General features: G+C 36.4%; 1 protein-coding gene across 1 annotated transcript in view; it reads left to right on the plus strand.

The window, feature by feature from the left end:
* The window catches only part of LOC107532769 (fibronectin type III domain containing protein 3C1-like), a 115,110-nt gene that overhangs the window by 58,009 nt on the left and 35,035 nt on the right, over positions 1-22,066 (plus strand). The window contains exons 8-22 of the mRNA XM_087829362.1: positions 5,674-5,726; positions 6,062-6,204; positions 8,345-8,404; positions 8,763-8,901; positions 9,448-9,501; positions 9,779-9,900; positions 9,985-10,159; positions 11,257-11,343; positions 11,572-11,710; positions 12,347-12,415; positions 12,850-12,968; positions 13,096-13,201; positions 13,535-13,641; positions 13,801-13,914; positions 15,207-15,356. Coding sequence (XP_087685488.1) covers positions 5,674-5,726; positions 6,062-6,204; positions 8,345-8,404; positions 8,763-8,901; positions 9,448-9,501; positions 9,779-9,900; positions 9,985-10,159; positions 11,257-11,343; positions 11,572-11,710; positions 12,347-12,415; positions 12,850-12,968; positions 13,096-13,201; positions 13,535-13,641; positions 13,801-13,914; positions 15,207-15,356 — 1,637 coding nt within the window. The remainder of the gene's footprint in view (positions 1-5,673; positions 5,727-6,061; positions 6,205-8,344; positions 8,405-8,762; positions 8,902-9,447; positions 9,502-9,778; positions 9,901-9,984; positions 10,160-11,256; positions 11,344-11,571; positions 11,711-12,346; positions 12,416-12,849; positions 12,969-13,095; positions 13,202-13,534; positions 13,642-13,800; positions 13,915-15,206; positions 15,357-22,066) is intronic.

Genomic DNA, 22,066 nt, shown 5'->3' on the forward strand with positions numbered 1-22,066 from the left:
TTTTTTTATTAAATTTATTGGAGTGACACTGGTCAATAGGGTCATATAGGTTTCAAGTGTACATTTCTGTGATACATGATCTGTACGTTGTATTTGTGTCCACCACCCAAAGTCAAATCATCTTCTGTCACCATATATTTGGCTCCCTTTACCTTTACTAATCCCAGTGAATGGAGGTTCCTTTTACTCCACAACCTTTCCAATACTTGTTATTACCTGTCTTGTTGATAATAGCCATTCTAACAGGTGTGAGGTTGTATCACATAGTGGTTTTTAATATTTTTATTGATTTTTAGAGAGAGAGGAAGGGAGAAGGAGAAAGAAAAGGAAACATCGATATGAGAGAGAAATATGGATTGGCTGCCTCCTGCACGCTCCTACCAGGGATCGAGCCTGCAGCCCAGGAATGTGCCCTGACCAGAAACCAAACTAGCAACCTTTTGGTGCACAGGATGACACTCTAACCAGCTGAGCCACAGTGGGGCTCACATAGTGGTTTTGATTTGCATTTTCCTTATAACTAGTGAAGTTAGATATCTTTTCCTATATCTCTTAGCTGTTTGTATGTCCTCTCGGGAAAAGTGTCTGTTCAGGTCCTCTGCCCATATTTTAATTGGATTGTTTGTTTGATGTTCAGTTGTATGAGTTCTTAATATATTTTGGATATTAACCCCTTGTTGGAGCTGTTGTTTGCAAATATCTCCCATTTGCTTACTTGCCATTTTGTTTTGTTGTTGGTTTCTTTTGCTGTGCAGAAGTCTTTAATTAGATATAGTCCAATTCACTTATTTTTGCCTTTACTTCCCTTGCCTTTGGGGTCAAATTCATAAAATGTTCCCTACAGCCAAGGTCAATAAGTTTACTACCTATGTTTTCTTCTATGTAATTTATTGTTTCACATGTTGTATTTAGGTCTTTGATACATTTTGAAAAAATTTTTGTACATGGGGACAGACTGTAATCTAGTTTCATTCTTTTGCATGTGGTTTTCCAATTCTCCCAGCACCATTTATTGAAGAGGCTTTCCTTTCTACACTGTGTGTTTTTGGCTCCTTTGTCAAAAATGATCTGCCCATAAACATGTGGTTTTTATTTCTGGGCTCTCAGTTCTCTTCCATTGGTCACGGTGTCTGTTTTTCTGCTAGTACCATGCTGTTTTGATTATTGTAGCTCTGTAGTAAAATTTAAAGTCAGGTAGTGTGATACCTTTTGCTTCATTTTTTTCTCAAGATTGCTTTGGCTATTCAGGGTCTTTTGTGATTCCATACAAACCTGATGATTTTTTGTTGTTGCATTTCTTTAAAAATGACAATGGGATTTTGATGGAGATTGCATTAAATCTGTATATTGTTTTGGGTAATAAAGTCATTTTAACTATGTCGATTCCTCCAATTCATGAACATGGAATATCTTTTTTATTTCATTTTGTTTTTCAATCTCTTTTAATCATGCTTTGTAGTTTGCAGTATATAGGTCCTTCATGTCCTTTGTTTATTTCTAGGCCTTTATTATATTGAGGTACTTTCCTTCTATATCCATTTTATTGAGTGTTTTAATCATAAATGGATGTTTTATCTTATCAAATGTTTTTCTGCATCTATTGATAAAGTCATATGATTTTTTAACTTTATTTTTATTATTGACACTATTACAGATGTCCCCATTTTCCCCACCTTTGCCCACCTCCACCCAGCCCCTGCCCCTCCTTCCCTTTGGCCATTACCACACTGTTGTCTGTGTCTGTGGGTTATGCACATATGTTCTTTGGCTAATCCCTTCACCTCCTTTCATCCATTCCCCCTTTCCCCTGTCCCCTCTAACAGTGTGTTTGTTCCATGTATCTATGCCTCTGCTTCTATTTTTTCGTCAGTTTAGGTTGTTTATTAGACTACACATATAAATGAAACCATGTGGTATTTGTCTTTCTTTGACTGGCTTATTTCACATAGAATAATAATATCCAGGTCTATCCATGCTGTTGCAAAAGGTAAGAGTTCCTTCTTTTTTATGGCTGTGTAGTATTCTATTGTGTAAATGTCCCATTCATCTACTGATGGGAACTTGGGCTGTTTCCAGATCTGAGCTATTGTAAATAACACTGCTATGAACATAAGGATGGATATATTCTTTCAAATTGGAGTTTCGGGATTCTTAGGATATATTCCTAGAAGGGGGATCATTGGATCAAAAGGCAGTTCCATTTTTTAATTTTTTGAGGAAACTCCGTACTATTTTCTACAGTGGCTACACCAGTCTGCATTCTCACCAACAGTACACAAGGGTTCCCTTTTCTCCATATCCTTGCCAGCACTTGTTTGTTGATTTATTGATGGTAGCCATTCTGGCAGGAAGATCAAACGATTTTTATCCTTTAACATGGTATATTACATTGATCGATTTGCATATGTTGAACCATCTTTGTGCTCCTGGAATGAATCCCACTTGATCATGATGTGTTATTTTTAAGTATTGTTTTATTGAATTTGCTATTATTTAGTTTAAGATTTTTACATCTGTATTCATCAGAGATATTGGTTTGTAGTTTTCTTTTTTGTTATTATCCATGCCAGGTTTTGGTATCAGGGTTATGTTGGCCTCATAAAATGTTTTAGGAAGTATTGCCTCTTCTTCAATTTTTGGAATAGTTTGAGAAGGATATGTATCAAATCTCCTTTGAATGCTTGATAGAATTTACTAGTGAAGCCATCTGGTCCTGGGCTTTTATTTTGGGGAGGAGGTTTTTAATGGTTGTTTCATTTTCTTCACTATTTATCAGTCTATTTAGGTTTTCTAATTCTTCATGATTTAGTCTAGGAAGGTTATATATTTCTAGGAACTTATCCATTTCCTCTAGGTTATTGAATTTGGTGGCATATAGCCTTTCATAATATTCTAGTATGATCCTTTGTACATCTGTGATGTTTGTGGTAACTTCTGTCATTACTTTTTCAAATAGGTTTTCAATCTCTTGCTCTCTCTCTTCTCTTTCCAGCACCCCCATGAAATGAATGTTGGTATGCTTGATGTTGACCTAGAGGCTCCTTAAACTATCCTCATTTTGAGAGGATCTTTTTTCTTTTTGCTTTTCTGATTGGGTGTTTTTTGCTTCCTTATATTCCAAATCTCTGATTTGATTCTCAGCTTCATCTACTCTACTGTTCATTCCTATAAATTATTTTTTATTTCAGTTACTGTATTCTTTTTTTTTTAATATATCTTTATTGATTTCAGAGAAAGGAAGGGAGAGGGAGAGAGAGAGATAGAAACATCAATGATGAGAGAGTCATTGATCAGCTGCAGCCTGCAACCCAGGCATGTGCCCTGACGAAGAATCCAACCCCAATCTCCTGTATCCTAGGCCGACTCTCAACTGCTGAGCCACACCCAGCCAGGCTGTATTCTTCATTTTTTTTTTTTTTAATATATTTTTATTGATTTCAGAGAGAGGAAAGGAGAAGGAGAGAGAGAGACAGAAACATCAGTGATGAGAGAGTCATTGATCGGCCGCAGCCCGCAACCCAGGCATGTGCCCTGACCGGGAATCGAACCGATCGCCTGGATCCTAGGTCGATGCTTAACCGCTGAGCCACGCCCGGCCAGGCTGTATTCTTCATTTTTGACTGGTTCTTTTTTATGGTTTCCATGTCCTTTTTGCTGTTGAAGTTCTAATTTCATTGAGTATCCTTATAACTAGTAGGTTGCTTGTCTCCATTTTATTTAGTTCTTTTTCTGGAGTTCTTTTCTTTCATTTGGGGCGTGTTTCTTTGTCTCCATATTTTGGCAAGCTCCCTGTGTTTGTTTCTATAATTACGTAGAGCTGCTATGTCTCCCAGCCTTGGTAGAGTGGCCTAATGTGTTAGGTGTTCTGTAAAATCCAGTGGCACAGCCTCCCGGGTCACCCAAGCTGGGCACTACAGGTTCACCCCCCATATAGGCTATGTACACCCTGCTATTGTGATTGAGGTTTGATTGCTGTTGGTGTGTCAAGGGAGGGATTTACCCCCATGTCAACTGGCTACAAGAACTGGCTGCAACCACTGACCACCAACCATCATGGAGGATCAGCTGTGCAGGGATCCACCCCACAGAGTAGGACTTATTTCAGCAGGGCTGTTGCCCACTCAGCCTGCCCCTTGAGTGTGTCACCTTTGAAGATTGTAGGGTGGTGCATCAATGTGGTCTGAAGGTTTCCACTGGGTGTACAGGCCCTAGGGCCTCCCAGGAAGTGCAGGCCAAGGTCAGCCGCCATCTGTGTTCTGCCTGAGGCCACCTGGCATGAGCTACAAAGCAATCTGCAGATGGTTGCTATTTGTGCTGGGTTTGGATGTGCCAGGAGAGGCCAAACTGTGAACCAAGGCCAGGTGCTACCAGTCCCAGGCTTGGGGCCACTTAGAGAGAGGTATGGGGCATGCTGAGGCCAGATGCTACTTGCTTGAGAGATTTTAGGAAAGTCTGAAGCAGAGCCAAAACAGGCCATTCGTATGGAAAAGCCACTGGAAATCATTTGGGTGAGCCCACAAGTTTGTTGGGGCAGGGTCTCAGAGAATCACCAGGGCAGGGTGAACAGTGATAGCCAGATTGATGGAGACTCAGATATGGTGCCCACCTGCAGGGTCTGTGGGAGGAGGGTCTAAGAAAACAAACAATGGCCTCTGCCAGCACTTTTGTCTGGCAAAAAACAGACCTCCTCCCCACCCCCCAGCTCTCACCCTGTTGCCAGAAAATTCAGTTCCCCTCCATGTGTCTCTGGCACCTTTCAAGGTGCTACCCCAGCACTGGACCTCAGAGACAGTGAGTCCAAGTAAGTCTGTGTATGGGCCCTTTAAGAGGAACTGCCTGGGGACTCCATCAGCCCTCTGTCTCCCTCAGCCACAATCCCCACTGATTTTTACAGCCAGAAGTTGTGGGGACTTCTCTTCCTGGCAGTAGAACCCTGGATTGGGGAACCCGGTGTGGGGCTGGGAACCCTTACTCCTCAGGGGGGACCTCTGAAGCCAAGATATCCTTCCCAATTTTTATCCACCATACATGGGTGTGGTACCAGCCTGTTCCACATCTCTACCTTTCCTACCAGTCTCCATGTGGCTTCTTTTTTAATTCCCTAGTTTAAGACTTCCATCCAGCTAGATTTCAGGTTGTTCTGAATGATGATTGTTCTGTATTGTGGGAGGATGCGAGTTCTCCGTTTACCTACACAGCCATCTTGGCCAGAAGTCCCTAATAGTATATACTTTAAACTACTGTTTTCTTTTCTTTTTCTCTCTTTCTTTCTTCTTATTTTGTCCTCATCCAAGGATATTTTTTTCATTGCTTTCCAGAGAGAGTGGAAGGGAAAAAGAGAGAGAGAGAGAAACATCAATGTGAAGGAGACACATAGATTGGTTGCCTCCCGCATATGCCCCAACAGGGGCCAGGGATCAAGCCTGCAACCGAGGTACATGCTCTTGCCCAGAATTAAACCCAGGACTCTTCAGCCCACAGGCTGACTCTCTAACCACTGAGCAAAACCTGCTGGGACTACTCTTTTCTTTTAAAACGTTTAATATAAATTGCTACTAGGTGTTTCGTAGATCTCTTGGTGGTGATGTATTTGTAATTGTATAATAGATATGTAACTGCTTTCTCTTGTTTTTCCCAATGTAATATTTTGTTGGGTGCTTCTTTTACTTTTAGAATGCAGAACAGAACATGGAAAGTCATGCTGTTTTAGCATTGAGAAACCTGTAGTAAGTAACTAAAGCAAATATTTAAGTATTCTTTTAAATTTACCTTGTCATTCCAAAATATGAAAATTCACTGTGTTGTTTTATTCTCTAGAAAATATAATTTGTAACTGTTATCTGGTTAAAATTTCATAATCTCCTTTATTCAGTAGATAAAGATCCAATTTGGCATTGCTAAAGATAATACTAATGGCTCATTGTTTAATCATAATATTTAAGCACCTAATATGAAGAGAAGGATATACTTAGCATCACATGAGACTTAGGGAAATGTTATGTCATAAATTACAGATAATAATTTTTAAGTATCCTACTCAAATTTTTGCTATTTATTTTAGGTTTCTGATATTCAAACAAGATCTGCTATTATTTCATGGAAACCACATAGTTCTGAGAAATGTAATCATGCTAAATCTCCTGTAACATTTGAATTGGCAGTATCTAACAGCAGTAAAAATGGAAAATATAAAAATGTGTATATGTAAGTCTCTTTTTAATCATCTCTCATTTCTTTTTCAATTTAAATATGCTATCTAAACACATAGATCTCAACTTATATCTAGGCTAAGTCCTAAAGATTTTTCTGCAATGTTTTCCAAGCTTTGAATGCAATTTTCTACAGAAATAGTTCTATAAATGGTGGTAGGCTGCCAGGTCAGTCCACAATATTTATTGAATCATAAGTATGTTAGAGCTGAGGGGCCCTTAAATATCAACTGGTTTGTTCTCTTAGTTTACAGCTTTTCTATTTGACAAGTTTAGACTAGGGAAAGAAAAGGCTCCCTCTAATTTTCCCTTATCTTTTTTTCACTTAGATCATTTTAGGGAAGCAGAAAGTTTCACATGATGGTAGGCCTTTGGGTACACAAGTGAGATATTTACATTGCAAAGGAAATTTAAGACTTGATGTCTCCTGAGAATTTTATTATATGAGCTAGCTATGAAGTGGAGCTATGATAGTAGCAGGATAACCTTAGGAATGTGCTCAGAAGATAGAACCAGGACTAGGAAAGATACAATGGAGGACACAGCAAGAGCATACCCAACCACTCCCAACAGCTTCTCAACTGGATAGGGACATGTGATCTGAAAGAGAGAAAGCTGAGAGAGGCACAGTGAAAAGGAAACCCCAAGTGGGAAAGAAAGAGAAAGTCCTTTGTCCGACAAACAACCAGGCAAGAAATAAGTCAGAGACCTGGATCTGTCTGTTCAGCACTTTAAAAATCATAACAGCCCAGCCAGGTGTGGCTCAGTGGTTGAGTATCGACCTAGGATCCAGGCTATCAGGGTTTGATTCCCGGTCAGGGCACATGCCCAGATTGCGGGCTAGGCAGCCAATCAATGACTCTCATCATTGATGTTTCTATCTCTCTCTCTCCCTCTCCTTTCCTCTCTCTGAAATCAATAAAGATATATTTAAAAAATAAATAAATAAATAAATAAATAAATAATAAATAAATAAATAAATAAATATCGTAACATATCTTAAAATTTATTTACTAGAATTTATCATCTTTATTTAGAGACTCAAAGTGAAAATTTGAATATAATTAATTACAAAAATCATTATTTCTTTTATAATTAGGAGCTAGAAATTTTATCTTAAGAATTACAATCCACAATCTTTTATATTGGCTAGAGGAATAGGAAGTTGTAAAATGCGGTGAAAAACTATTTATAAAATTAAGTTTTGTTTCAATTTACATGGTGGTCTTTTTCTGATGTTAAGTACTTCACAAAAGTCATTGTTTTTTATAAAAATATACTTGCCTATATGTCAGATTACCCTACATCTTTGGCCTTTGCTTAGAGGTAATAACCTTTTAGCTCTTTTTATTTTATTTTATTTTTTTAATCCTCACCCAGGGATATTTTTTCCATTGCTTTTCAGAGAGAGTGGAAGGGAGGGAGGGGGGGAGAGAGAGGGAGAGGGAGAGGGAGAAAGAGAAACATCAGTGTGAGAGAGACATGGTTGCCTCTGTAAGTTCCCCGAGGTCCAGGGATCGAGCCTGCAACCGAGATATGTGCCCTTGACTGGAATCGAACCCGGGATCCTTCAGTCCATGGGCTGACGCTTTAACCACTGAGCCAAACTGGCTAGAGTGATCTTTTAGCTCTTTTTAAAGGCTATTTCAGGATTTAGAGCTTGAAGGAGCTCCTTGAGGTAGTAGAGTATACCTAGACACTTATGACTGTTAGCTCAGGAAGATGTAGCTGTGGGAGCACAGCTACTTTATCCACTATAGCAGGTAGGTGCCCACCCCAGAAAGATTGTTCCATGTGATTGAATAAACAAATTGCATGATACATGGTGTCTTTGAGGCTTTTCATAACAACACTATTTAAAATAAGCCAAAGACAAATCTTTATTATTACAGTGTGAAGAAGTTGCAGTGGTAAAATGATAAAGTTTCATTTCTTAAAGCTTTATTAATTTGGCATGAAAATGAAGAATTTTGAATTAATAATATCACTTTTTTGCATTCATATAAAATAGGTTAAAATTATCTAAACTTCAAGGAGAATTGTGCTTCTTTATCTGTTGACTACATAATATTAGGAATGTTACTTAACTTTTCAATATATGCAACATCTATTATAAATAAAGGTTATCTTCACAGTGGTGATGGAGTTACATTTACTCTACTTGAGCTACAACCATCCATGGCCTATTTTGTAAGGTAAGAACTCCATCCTACACAACCTCCCCCACACTTTAGCCAGCCAGATTCCCCAGGCTGTATCAGTTCACTCCTTACGATTCCTGCAGTCAGCCTTGCTATGTGCTAGAAGAGTGAGTGGCCTTTCCTTCAAGCTTTAAAACAACCTCCTCCAAATAAAGCATTAATTCACTTTCTTTCATTTAGAACAGGTGAGAGGGTGATTTGGGAAACATCTGTAACAATCCAGCTTTATGTTATTAGGAAATATTTTATAATTATCTCCTAAGAAACGTATCTGGAAACTCAAGTATGCAATTTAATACATATGTTAGGATAAATATTTGAAAGCTTACAACAATTATCATTACATTTTTAGAATTACAACCATAAGAGGCTCAGCACACAAAACTGTGTCTGAAGTGGTTAGCTTCACAACTCCAGGTTGCGAACCAGACCCTCCTCTTGCACCCACACTGATTAACCGATCCAAGAGCAGCCTGAATTTACAGTGGAAAGTAAGGATTTTACTGCCAAAAGCTCTTCAACATGTGCTTTCTTAATTTAAAAACATTATTTCTACTTCATCCTGAATTTTAAATATGAAATTATGCATGTCTTACCTGACCTATTTCCCTAGCACTTTTCTTTCTCCATAATCATCTTTCTCTTCTTTCTATCTATATCAAGCATCAAGTAAATTGAAAATGTCAATCAGAATTTCAATAATTAATAAAAGTTGAAGTGTCAATTTCTACAACCTAAATTTATTTATAATTGTAGCTACCAATAAATCTACCTCTCAGTTTACTAAGTACTAACATTTTTATTGCATAAAATTTGGAAGACAAACAAGACAGAATTTGGGCATGTCTTACAGACTGTAAAAAAATGCATTTTAATTTTAAAATATGTATTGCTTCAAAAATAAAATTTAAGCACATTAGTTTTACAGTAACTTCTATCACTTTAATTATTTGTATAATATATATATGTATACACATATGTATTTATATACTGTGGAAAAACATCCCATCATAATCTTATCTTTCTGATATTTTTAGGGTTCCAATGATAATGGTTCCAAAATAAACAGCTTCCTTTTGGAATGGGATGAGGTAAACAGTTTTATTTTTTTTTTTCTATTTAATTTACTGGAGTGACATAGGTTAATAAAATTATATAGGTTTCAGGTGTACACTACTATAATACATCATCTGTATATTGTATTGTTTGTTCACCACCCCAAGTCAAGTCTTCTTCTGTCAACATTCCCCCCCCCTTTACTCCCTAACAGTTTTATTTTAAAAGAATTTGCTTGTGATTATTACTATTATGAATTTTTGTTATTTGTAGCATTTTATAATATTCTAATATTTTGTGTATATTATTAAGGGCAAAGGTGAAGACTTCAAAATTTGCTATATGGGAACAATGAAACAGCACAAGATCCTTAAACTGAATGCTTCTACAAAATATTCATTCAGATTAGCTGCCAAAAATAACTTTGGTTTGAGGTACATTGAATTATTGCAATATTTAAAAGTCTAAACTTCAATAAGAACCTGAAACTAATTTTTCCATCTTAATTTATTTTTCAGTGATTTCAGTGATCTAGCAGTCTTCCATACATCAGGAAGTATGCCTCCAACACCTTTACCCCCTAAGCTAAAAGAAGCAGGAATCTGTAATTTGTCACTAGAATGGTGTGCCCCAACTAACACAAACCTAAATGACAGCCTTACTTATATACTAGAAATGGAGGAAGCAGGATCTGTAAGTTTTCTTTTCATCTACTTTAGTCTTCAACTTCAGTCTTAGGTACATTTTATATGCATTTTACACTGAAAAATTTTTAATTTGATTAATTTCTACTCAAACTGCATGATTCCTTAGTCTCTGCATTTTGGATAGGACCAATGCGGAGCCAAGGTTAGGCAAACCTGCATAGCAAGATCTGAAGGTACCCAAATCCCTGCAGATTAGCTAGAAGCAGCAGCAGCCATAACAACTGTGTAGAGACTCAGATAATTGTGTTAGTTCTTTAACTGTGGGCCTCTCCCTGACGGACGACCTTGTAAAATCTCACAGATTTTCTGTATACTTCTACAACAGGGCAAGCCCTTTCCTTATCTCCCTGGTTTTTTGATGTGAGTGGGCAAACTGTTTCATTCCATTCTGAACTTTCAAGTCTATACTTTAAATGTTTTTGTTTGTTTTTGTTGTTGTTTTTAATTGATTTCAGAGGGAGGAAGGGAGGGGGAAAGAGAGAGAAACATCAATGAGGAGAGTCATTGATTGGCTGCCTCTTGCACGAGCCCTACTGTGGATCGAGCCCGCAAACAGGGCATGTGCCCTGACGGGGAGTCCAACCGTGACCTCCTAGATCATAGGTTGATGCTCAACTGCTGAGCCACTCGGCCAGGCTCAAGGCTATACTTAATAGGCTAGTCAACTTGAAAAGCAGCTGTAAATTTTATATTATGTATACAGGGTGGGGTAAAAGTAGGTTTACAGTTGTGAGTACACAAAACACAGTTTATTCTTGTATAATTATTTATTAATTACTGTATTTTTTCCATATGAACAACTAAACCTACTATTGTTCCACCCTGTATTTTAAACACATTTTAAATAAAGCAAGTAACGAGAAATGTTCTGTATAAGTAAAATGCTAAATGCCTTCACATATATTACATTCTGAAAAAAGAGAGACCCTTAAAGTATAAATTATCTCCACTTTTCATGTAGAGAAACTGATGTTTAGAAAGATTAAGGGACTTGATCAGGACCACCCAGATGGAAAATAGGCTGAAGTTGGAACGTGAACCCAGACCTGCCTGGTTCCTAAATATATTGTCTTTCATTTCCAGGGGTTGGGTTTTAAACCTAAATACAATGGACAAGACCTCTCATGCACTATAAGAAATCTTCAGAGAAGTACTGCATACAAGTTTAGGGTATGTGGCTATAATTTATAAATTTGAATCACATTTTAATATAAAATTATACTCTTTACTAGAGATAAAAATGAATGCTTGTTTTGCTGAAATTAAACCTTATTTTGCATTTAGTTCTCAGAAGTTTTTAGTCAAATAACTTGCTTTATATTATTTGCAAACTACATATCTTCAAATCAGACTTTTATTTCCAGTAGTCAACCAAGCTATTCTCTCTTATTCAAAAAGATCATTGCCTGTAATATGGAGGGAAGGAGTAACCCCAGTGGAGAAGTAAAATATACTACCTGTCCAGATAAGCCTGGATCCCCTACAAAACCATATATAAAGGGAAAGATCCATGCACATAGAGTAAAAATTGGATGGGGTAAGTAATGCTTTTGCATTTAAAATTTACCCTCTGTGTCTTAATTATTAAGAAGAAATCTTTCTCTAATTGCCCTCAGTTTTATAAAATATTCTCTTAATCATTTGTATCTGAAATATTTCACCATATAAATGAGTTTGGTTGTAAACATTATTTTTTTTTTCTAGTTCTCTATTGAATTCTCTATTGCTATCTCATTAATTCACGCATGAACAAATTACTGAACTTTATATGGGCCCTTAAAATTATGGTTAGTTCAAGTAAAATTATATCTAATATAGAGGCCACAATTAGAAGGAAACATCAATAATAAATGTCAACTTGACATAAATTATATTTACACAAATTATTTTGCCTCTAAACTGGCAAAATCAACTTTAATGTACATATATTTAGCTTTTCAGTCTCTTCCAAAGAACTTTAAAATATTAATTAAATGCTTCACGTCCAATATTCCAAGCATGTAACTTGGATTATGTTTTTTATCACCTTTATTAATATGTGAAAATTAATATCTTATTAAATTCCATGTTTGTATTTTTCTCTCCGTGAAAAAATTTAAGTTATTAGATAACTTTCCAGTGAAAGACTTTTAAGTTTATTGAAGAATGATTTTAACATTATTTCTCTTTTCAGAACCACCCAAAGATGATGGTGGGACATACATTTTAAGTTACAGTTTAGAAGTTAGTGAAAACTCAAATGGTAAGGCACCATGATTTTTTTGTTTTTATTTTGAAATAATTTTAGAATTTTCCTAAAAGTTGCAAAAACAGTATAGAGAATTCCCATGTATAACCTTTACTCTGCTTCTCCTAATATTAATATCTTACATAACCACAATGCAATTACCAATACCATAAAATTGGCATTGGTATAACACTATTTACTAAACCCCAGAATTTACCTGGCTTTCTCCAGTTTTTGGTAACAAGTCATGTTTTCTTACTTATGTTTTATGATTAAAACATAAATGTAAATTTACAGGAAATGTAAATATTTAACTATTATAAATAGGTAATTGGACCACAGCTAATTTCCAAAATACTTATTTCTTTGTATATACATAACAGTGGGAACCCATAAAATTTATAAGCTACCTACAAATAAATTGGATAAGTTTGCTTTTATCCCTTCAGTGAATTTCTGGAACATAATCTACAATGGAATCACAAGGGAATTTCTGTATGATCACCTGCAACCTGGTACTACATATAAACTGAGAGTCTTTTGCACTTCTTCTATAGGTCAAAGCCAGGTGAGGAAATGGAGATGGAAAAGTTTTTAAATCGAGAATTGGAATGACCTGTATCACATTACTAAATGTTTTTACAAAATTGAACTTGAATTCATTATAGTCATAAAGTATTTTGCATTTTTCTTAGCCTTCAGACATATTGACTATTCAAACACCTACTCTTTCTCCCGCATCTTGCTGTCCTCCACCATTGAATGGTAAAGCAAAGTCCAAACAAATCAACATCCAGTGTGGTGAGGTTTCTTGTATGATATGCATGACTATACCTAAATTTCCTATATTATAATCTCTGATTTTTATATATTTAATGTTATTAAACCAGAGCAAATGGTTTTCTTTTACTACAAAATCAAATAATGTTTAGAAAATTGTTTCTTACTTGGACATTAAAATTACAAATTTTTTAATGTATGGGAATTAAAAAGTAAACTGATATAAATTTATATAAATTGAGTTCTATGTTACTTTGTTGTTTTTACATAGTCTTAAATTATTTTGTATTATTTTAGGAAGCACCCTTAAAATTATTTGAAAAAATTTTTTGTTTATTTTGTATATTTTTATAGACAATCCTCCTATTAATGGAAACTCTGAAGCAGTTGCATATGCCAAAAAGGCAAAAGAGAACCAAGATGAAACACAAGAGCTCTCTGGCTCCAAATTGAGACCCACAGTGAGTAGATAGGACTGGGGTAGTTACATTGTTCAGTTGATCCATTTGTAGTTCATTTCACTTTGGATGAATATATGCTTCTACTTCCTGTAAAAGTGGGAAGTGACCATGCCTGCACAATAATTTGTGTGTTGCTTATTTATTTGTGTTTATTTGTAGTTCGGATCTCATTCAACAAAGTATGAAACTATGCCAGGCCCAAGCCCTCCTTCTCAGTGTGGTACACCTGTGCTTGCCTGCAGAGGTTCAACCTGTGTTGTTGTTAGTTGGGGAGTATGTTATCAATTTATTTTATCTTTTTATATTTTTCAATTACACTTTACATTTGATATTATTTTGTATTAGCTTCAGGTGTACAGCACAGTGGCCAGACAATCACATACTTTACAAAGTGTTCTCCCTGATATTTCCCATACCCATCTGACACCATGCATAGTTATTACAATATTATTTACTTATATTCCCTATGCTGTACATTACATCCCATGACTATTTTCTAACTACCAATCTGTATTTCTCAGTCTCTTTACTTTTTCATCCAATCCTCCAGCCCCCTCCCCTCTGGCAACCATCAAAATGTGCTCTATGAGTCTATTTCAATCCATTTAATTTTATTAATTTCAGTGATATAAAAGCACAGTAATTGATTTAGAAATTTTTTGAAAGTCTAGAACTCCCTAAGAAGTCAAAGTTTAGATTAGGGTTCCACAAATTTTTACCATGGAACTAGAACACACTAGTGCTAGACCTGATACTAGTGCTATTAGGAAGGCTAAGGCTATGGTAATCCTGTCTTACAGATCCTATATTTATGGAGGATAATAAACTTGGAAAACCAAATAGGCTATTAATAGGTAACTAATCAAATTTTTCAAATCAAAACAAGAGATAATAAAATTAAACCAATTTATAGAAGTTAGTATTTTTTAAAAGCATCACTGGGAAATCTGTTTGTTTGGATGTAACTACAATATGACACATAAGAAATGTGACTATGATGTAATGAAGCTTTTAAAAAAATAATTTTTACATCCATGTATCTACCTTCCCACTCAAATTTATCAAGTTAAAAAAATAAGAATTGGCCACATACTTATCTTTGAATTTTTTCTTCCCTTTTTACCATACTCTAGCAGAGGGTTTCTGGCATTGACACAAAAGCTTTTATCTGATAATAATAATAAATGATGAGTCTGATTGGCTATACCCTAAAGCCAGAGTAGTGGAGTTTGTGTTTGATCCCACTAATCAATTGCAATATTAACCAACATTAATATATCTAAGTTTGTTCTTTTTTAAGTAATTCACTTGAAAATAATTTTAATTAAAATAGTAATTCATCAAATATGTGGGATTAGTCAATCATTTTTCTTAATTTTATTTGAGCCTTTTGATGTTAATCATAGTTTTCTTATGTTTAATTTTTTCTACACTTGTCTATATCTCATACCATTTAATAGATTATAAGCTATGACACTGAAAGGAACATGATATAACCTTCCACAGTATTTAGTAGAGTGAACACTTATAGAAAAAACTCAATTTCTGTTTGTTGCATCTTTCAGATTCCTGTATGCAATGGTGCTGAAATCACTAATTATAGACTAGAGTGGGGACAAATTGAAGAATCGATGCACTTGATTTACACTGGCCCTTGTCTGAACTATGAAGTTAAAGGTCTCATTCCAGCAACTACGTATTTTTGCAGAGTTCAGGTAATCCTAACAGTTCTTCCAATGTAAGTAAGGCAACAGCTATTAACCTATGTATCCACATTCATAATACTGGCACCATTTCCAGTGTAGATACCAGAAGGGAGTCACACACTTCTAAATCTTAAAAATTCCCAATATTTAGCAGCAACATTCTGAGCTCCTTTACCTGGCACTTAAAGTCCCACATAATGTGGCACCTATTTTCTATTCCAACTTGACACCACTAATTTTCTCTATTTTATTTTCTCTATAGTTCTGTGTTTCCAAAATTTCCCTGAACTTAGCAACCACATGAAATGCTTGTTTAAAAGCACTGATTCTTGCACCTCCACTCAGATCTATTGAATCAAAATTTCTAATCCAAAGACTTGCTAACCTGTATATATATTTTTATTGTTTATACTATTACAGATGTCTCCATTTCACTCCCCACATTTGCCCACCTCCACCCTGCACCCAAAGTGATAATTATTATCATTAAGGAAAAACTGCATAAACTATTTCAAACAAACAAGTTTACCACCATCCCCAAGTATGCATTGTACATTTATTCATACTGTGTTCTGCCTATCTTGTCCCATAAAACCAAACTTTCCCATGAATGCTTCCCTGAAAATCTTAGCTATAAGTGATCTCTTCCTCTTCTGAGCTACTATAATTATAAGACTCGTAACTTTAAGGTTTGGGAAAATAGTCCAAATTTAGAGCAACCTGATATGTTGTCCCTATAAAGTCAAGCCATCAAATTCTAGGAGCCCATATTACTGGACATCTAAATTGCATCTCCCAGATTGCCTTTCATAACTGGAAGTTGTGGTGGTTTTTGTTTTGTTTTTTAAATCCTGTCATTTTTTTTTGATATCTCTATTTTTTGTATTTGAAAATGCTCTAATATATATTTATTAGTTACAAGTTCACTGCAATAGTCCAAAGGATAGGTTGACTTCTTTAGTGGGAATGCGGAGATGTTAATGGGTTTGAAAGATATTAAAGGTTAAAATCAATGGAATGGGTTTCTGCCAAGACAGAGTATCCTCATACCTCCCAGGTCCTACTTCTTACAACTAAAAAACCTGAACATAACATGACAAACAAGTATAGGAAGACTGAATGGTGGAAAGAAAGGAAAATGTAAAAAGAAAAAGAGCCCTGGCTGGTGTGGCTTGGTTGAGGTGTTATCCCATGCACTGAAAGGTGGCAGTTTCGATCCCTGATCAGGGCATATACAGGAGGCAACCAATCTTCCTTTCTCTCTTCCTCTCTCTCTCCTCTCTCCCTTCCTCTCTCTAAAAATCAATAAAATAAAAAGGAAAAGATCCTAGGGACCTCACAACTTGAGAAACAACACAGTAGTGAGCCCCTTGGGTTTCCTTATCACCTCCCACATATCCAAAAAAAAAAAAAAAAAAAAAAACGGTGTGGGAGAAGCCTCCAACTCAAAACCCCCAACAGGAAAATACCGAAAAAGTCTCCAAGCCAAGCCTGTTTCCCTCCAAGCAAAATGACTCGGCAAATGGTAACCTAACAACAGAAAATATTTTAAATACCCACCTTATTCCAATACCACACACACCCCTGCTGTTCCCCACCCCTGCAATTTTAATAGGCCAAGTAGGAAGATGACCAACTCACCCCAGAAGCAAGAAACATGCTTTAATTTCCCTATCCAGGGGTTTCAGTTTTGGCAGAACCATGCAGGGAGTTAATCTTCTATCCCCTGACTGGCAGAAGCAGGCAGTGCTCTTTTCCCATTCCCCTGACAACTGGTGACAGCATGGCCAAGCACTGAGCTTATGATCTCTTACACCTCTCTGACAGAAGCAGGCAGTCGCACTCTAATTCCCCTGCAGGGATAGTGTTGGCAAGCTGAGCCTCCACTCCCACCTCGTAGCAACAGATTGAACACGACAATGCTACTCAGGCTGGGTAGAACTCTACTTCTACTTCTGTGTCAGTGGGGTCCAGTGAGAAGCTGAACCTACATTTTGACCTCCCAACACTGAGACTGAAATAAGATATGGGAAGCAGGGCTAGTCAGTACTCAGTTCCCCCCTCACTTGCTGTCAGCAAGGGTCAGTGGAGAGCTTAGCCTCCATCTCTACTCAGCATCACAGAGAAAGATATAGACGGTAAAAAAACTATCTTAATTAGCTCCCCACTCCTCTAACATCCTGCTTGTGCCAAGGCCCAGCTGGGAGCTGAGCTTCCATCCCCACCGTGTAGGAACACAGAAATATTATTTAGTCCTCCATTTACCACCTTCATAGTATCAGCAGGGCTCAGTGGGAAGCTGGGTTTACACCAGCACTCACAGTAATGCAATACAAACAGTTGCCCCACTTTTTCTAGAAAAGCATCAAAGGGTCCTAGATAAGAGCTGAACTTCCACACTACCCAACCTTTGTACTATACCTCCAGAGGGATGCTGCATACTAAACAAAATGATTAAATAAGACCCAGAGTCTTATAATATAATATTCAAAATAATACAGAATAATCATTTATCATAATAACAACCAGGAAAATCACAACTTAAATGACAAAAAACAATTAACAGACTCCATGATGAATCAGAAGTATGAATTATCTGACAAGTACTTAAGCTGCTATCAAAAAAATGCTTCAACAAGCAATTATGAGTTATCTTGAAACCAAAGAAAAATATTTTAAAATATCGGCAAAGAACTATAAATTTTAGAAAAGAACCAAATGGAAACTACATAACTGAAAAATACAATAACCAAAATAAAAATCTTACTGGATGGGCTCAATAATAGAGTGGAGATCATAGAAGATAGAATCAGTGAATTTAAGGACTGATTAATAGAATTTACCCAGTATCAACCCAAGAAAGGAATTAGAAAAAAAGAAAAACATGAACAGTCTCAGGGACATATGGGACAATAAAAAAAGAGCTAATATTCCTATCATTAAGCTCCCAGAAAGAGAGATGGAAAAGAGTGGGAATGAAAAAGTATCCAAAGAAATAAGGAAAATGTCCCAATTTGGAGAAAACAAACTATCAGATTAAAACTGAGAAAATAAAAAATAAGAAAAACCCAAATATATTCACACTACTGTTAATGTAAGAAACATTCAATCCTGTGAATAAATTTTGTGAGTTTGAGCCAAACTGTCAAGAAATGCCAGGAAGCAGAATCTCAACAGATTGAGATAATGCTCTGAAGAAGGGCAGTTTTGTGCCTTGTTTTATGCATTACAATCAAAAGAGGAGATGTAAGTGGGTTACATGAAATCCATTGGTGATAGATTAGGGAGGTGGGAGATAGCAAAGGGGGGGGGGCCTTCTGGGATTGGATAAAAAGTAAAATGATAGACACATACTTCTTTTACTTAGGTGGGTGCAGGATAGTTAACAGTTAACAATTAACATGATAACAACAACAATGAGGGTGGTGCCCAAGCTTTGAGGGGTCCAGAAAAAGGAAAATTACTTTGTTTTTGCAAAGGCATGTTAATCAGGTATGTTATCCTAGATGCAAAAAGACAAACTGGACAGGCTTAGTTAAGGTGAAAATTAACCTTTGTTACAGAAAAATACTGCCTTAGGACATGACTACCCACCATAAACTGCTTTTATTTAAAAAGTTTTAATTTCAGACCATTCTTTGTGGTTACTTTATATCTCTGAGTTTGCAAGGCCTTTCCTGAGCTAGTCAGGTTAGCATGTGGCCCCTTTCAATCCACACCATCAAAACACATCAAAATTAAATTTCTGAAAACAAAGGACAAAGGAAAAAAAAAATCTCAAAAGCACCCAGAGAGCAATGGTACATTACTCATAGGTCAACATCAATTCAAATTACCAAAGATATATCATCTGAAACCAGGGAGTCCAGGAAGGAATGGTACAACATTTTTTAAGTAATGAAAGAAATTAACTGACAACTACAAACTATGTCAAGCAAAAATATCCTTCAGGAATGAAAAGGAAATAAAGACATTCTCAGATTAAAGAAAAAGAATTTGTTGCCAACAAATTTACCCTTAAAAATAGCTACAAAAAGTACTCCAAATTAAAAGGAAATGATAACAGAAGAAGGTTTGGAACTTCAGGAAAAAAATAACATTGGGGTTCTGTTCCAAGTTGCTGACATAAAAAGCTCCTGAACTCAACCTTCTCCCACACACATTGAAGCTACAGCTATACATGGAACAGTCCCTCTGAAAGAAATCCAAAAACTAGCTTAGCAACTCATAAACACTGGGCAAATGAGAAAAATACCTACATCAAAATAGGTAAGAAAAGCTAAGATACACGCTCACCATAAACTCCACACTCAGCACAGCAACGTACAATTGGGAGGGAACTCACAACTCCCAGATTCTCCCTGAGGAGTGAAGAGTTTGGATCAAGCATATAGCACATCAACTTTTAAGATTTCTACTTAAGGGATGAGCCCCCAAAACACCTAACTCTGAAAGCCAATGGGGCATTCATCCAGGAAACACACAAAACTATAATTAAAAAAGAAACTGTTCTTAATGGGCTTGTTAGGTTTCCCAGTGGCTATCCCCTTAAGGCTCAGCACAGAGAAATGCCCACTTCCCATTCTTTCACTTAAAGAGGCCTAGTTGCGTATTTTTAAACCTATATCCTGAGAGTCAAGATCCTTATTTAGCACACATCTAAGAGCCAACTGCAATCTTCCTCTGGCCCACTCCAGGTCACCAGTATCTCCATGAAAGCAGCTTGTGCACATGTCTGACACCCCAGCATTTTCAGCTGCCACCCAGAGGATATACCACTCGATTTTCTGGCTCTTGTGGCCAGAGGAGCTTGCATTTACAGGTCCCAGAGTACAGCAGCAAAGAAACAGATTTTATCTAGCTATGCCCCAGGGTTCAGTACCCAGGCAGCAACCACAAATAACCATATCCTGGTCTTTCCTAGCAAAGAGGCTGATTTGCATATCTTAAAAACTGAAGCCTAAAGTTCAACTTCCAATCAGCCTGAATCTAGTTGCTGAATGAGACGCTTGCCTTTGGGATACTGACAGGTCTTGGCACACCCTCAACTACTGGAAACCACTAACAAAAAAGAAGATGGCTTGCACAATCACTAAGGTTTGAGAGAAAACACAGAGCTAGGGCCAGCCTGAACAATAAGGTTCATCTCCTATATAAAGCTACTCCTTTCAGACCTGGAGAGGTGGCTGATTTCCCTAATGCGCACAAAATGGCACAGAGAATCAGGGAAAACAAAGAAATATGGTCCAAACAAAAGAACAAAACAAAATTCCAGGAGCAGCCCTGCATGAAATATGAAGATAAATATTTTACATGATAAAGAGTTCAAAATAATTATCATGGAGATGCTTGTGAAGGTCAGGGGAACAATGCATGAAATAAGTGAGAATTTCAACACAGAAAAATCTAAAATACCAAACAGAAATCACATAAGTGAAAAATATAGTAATGGAACTGAAAAACTTCAATAGAAGATTGAACAGTAGATAAGATCAAGTAGGGGAAAAGCTCAGTAAGCTTGAAACTGGGCAATGGAACTCATCCAATCATAAGAGCAAAAGCAGAAATGATGGAAAAGAGTTAAGATAACACAGAGGACATATATGATAACATCAAGCAAATGAATATTTGCATTATATGGATCCGAGCAAGAGAAGAAAGAGAAAAATGCAGAAAGATAATTCAAAGAAATAATGGTCAAAAATGTCCCTAACTGGGGGGAAAAAACAGACATCAAGATCCAGGAAGCCCAGAAAGTTCTAATGTACAAAAATCCACTGTATTCCAATAGATTAACAATAAAATTTCAGAAAAAGAAATGGGGAAAAAATTACTTTTGCAATTCCAGCAACAAAAAATACCTAGGAATACACTTAACAAAAGATGTAAGGAACCTGTATACTGAAAACTACAAAACATTATTAAAAGAGATTGAAAAAGACAATGAAATACAAAGACATTCCATGCATTGGAAAGATCAACATGATTACTTAAAATGGCTATATTACCCAAAGCAACATACAGATTTAATGTAATTCCCATCAAAATCCCAATGATATTTTTTAACAACATAAAACATTTTGTTGATTTCTTTTGCTGTGCAGAAACTTTTTAGTTTGATGTAGTCCCATTTGTTTATTTTTCCCTTTCTTTCATTTGCCCTAGGGGATATATCAGAAAAATATTGCTATGAGATATGTCTGAGATTTTACTGCTTATGTTTTCTTCTAGGATTTTTGCAACTTACATTTAAATTTTTTATCCATGTTGAGTTATTCTTGTTCATGGTGTAAGTTGGTAGTCTAGTTTCAGTTTTTTGCTTGTACCTGTCCAATTTTCCTAACATCAGTTATTTATTTATTATTTATTTACTTCCTTATTTTATCTTTATTGATTTCAGAAAGAGAGGGAAAGAGAGATAGAAACATCAATGATGAGAAAGTCATTGATCGGCTGCCTCCTGCATGCCCCCCACTGGGGGACCACTGGGAATCAAGCCCACAACCCGGGCATGTGCCCTGACTGGGAATCAAACAGTGATCTCCTGGATCATAGGTCAATGCTCAACTGCTGAGCCACTCTGGCCAGGCCCCAACAGCATTTATTGAAGAGACTGTCTTTATACCACTATATGCTCTTGCCTCTTTGTCAAATATTAATTCACCACAAAGGCATGTGTACCTTCTGCACAGCAAAAGAAACCATCAACAAGACCTTGC

This window comes from Miniopterus natalensis, chromosome X, assembly GCF_054644295.1.
Source record: "Miniopterus natalensis isolate mMinNat1 chromosome X, mMinNat1.hap1, whole genome shotgun sequence".
NCBI lineage: Eukaryota > Metazoa > Chordata > Mammalia > Chiroptera > Miniopteridae > Miniopterus > Miniopterus natalensis.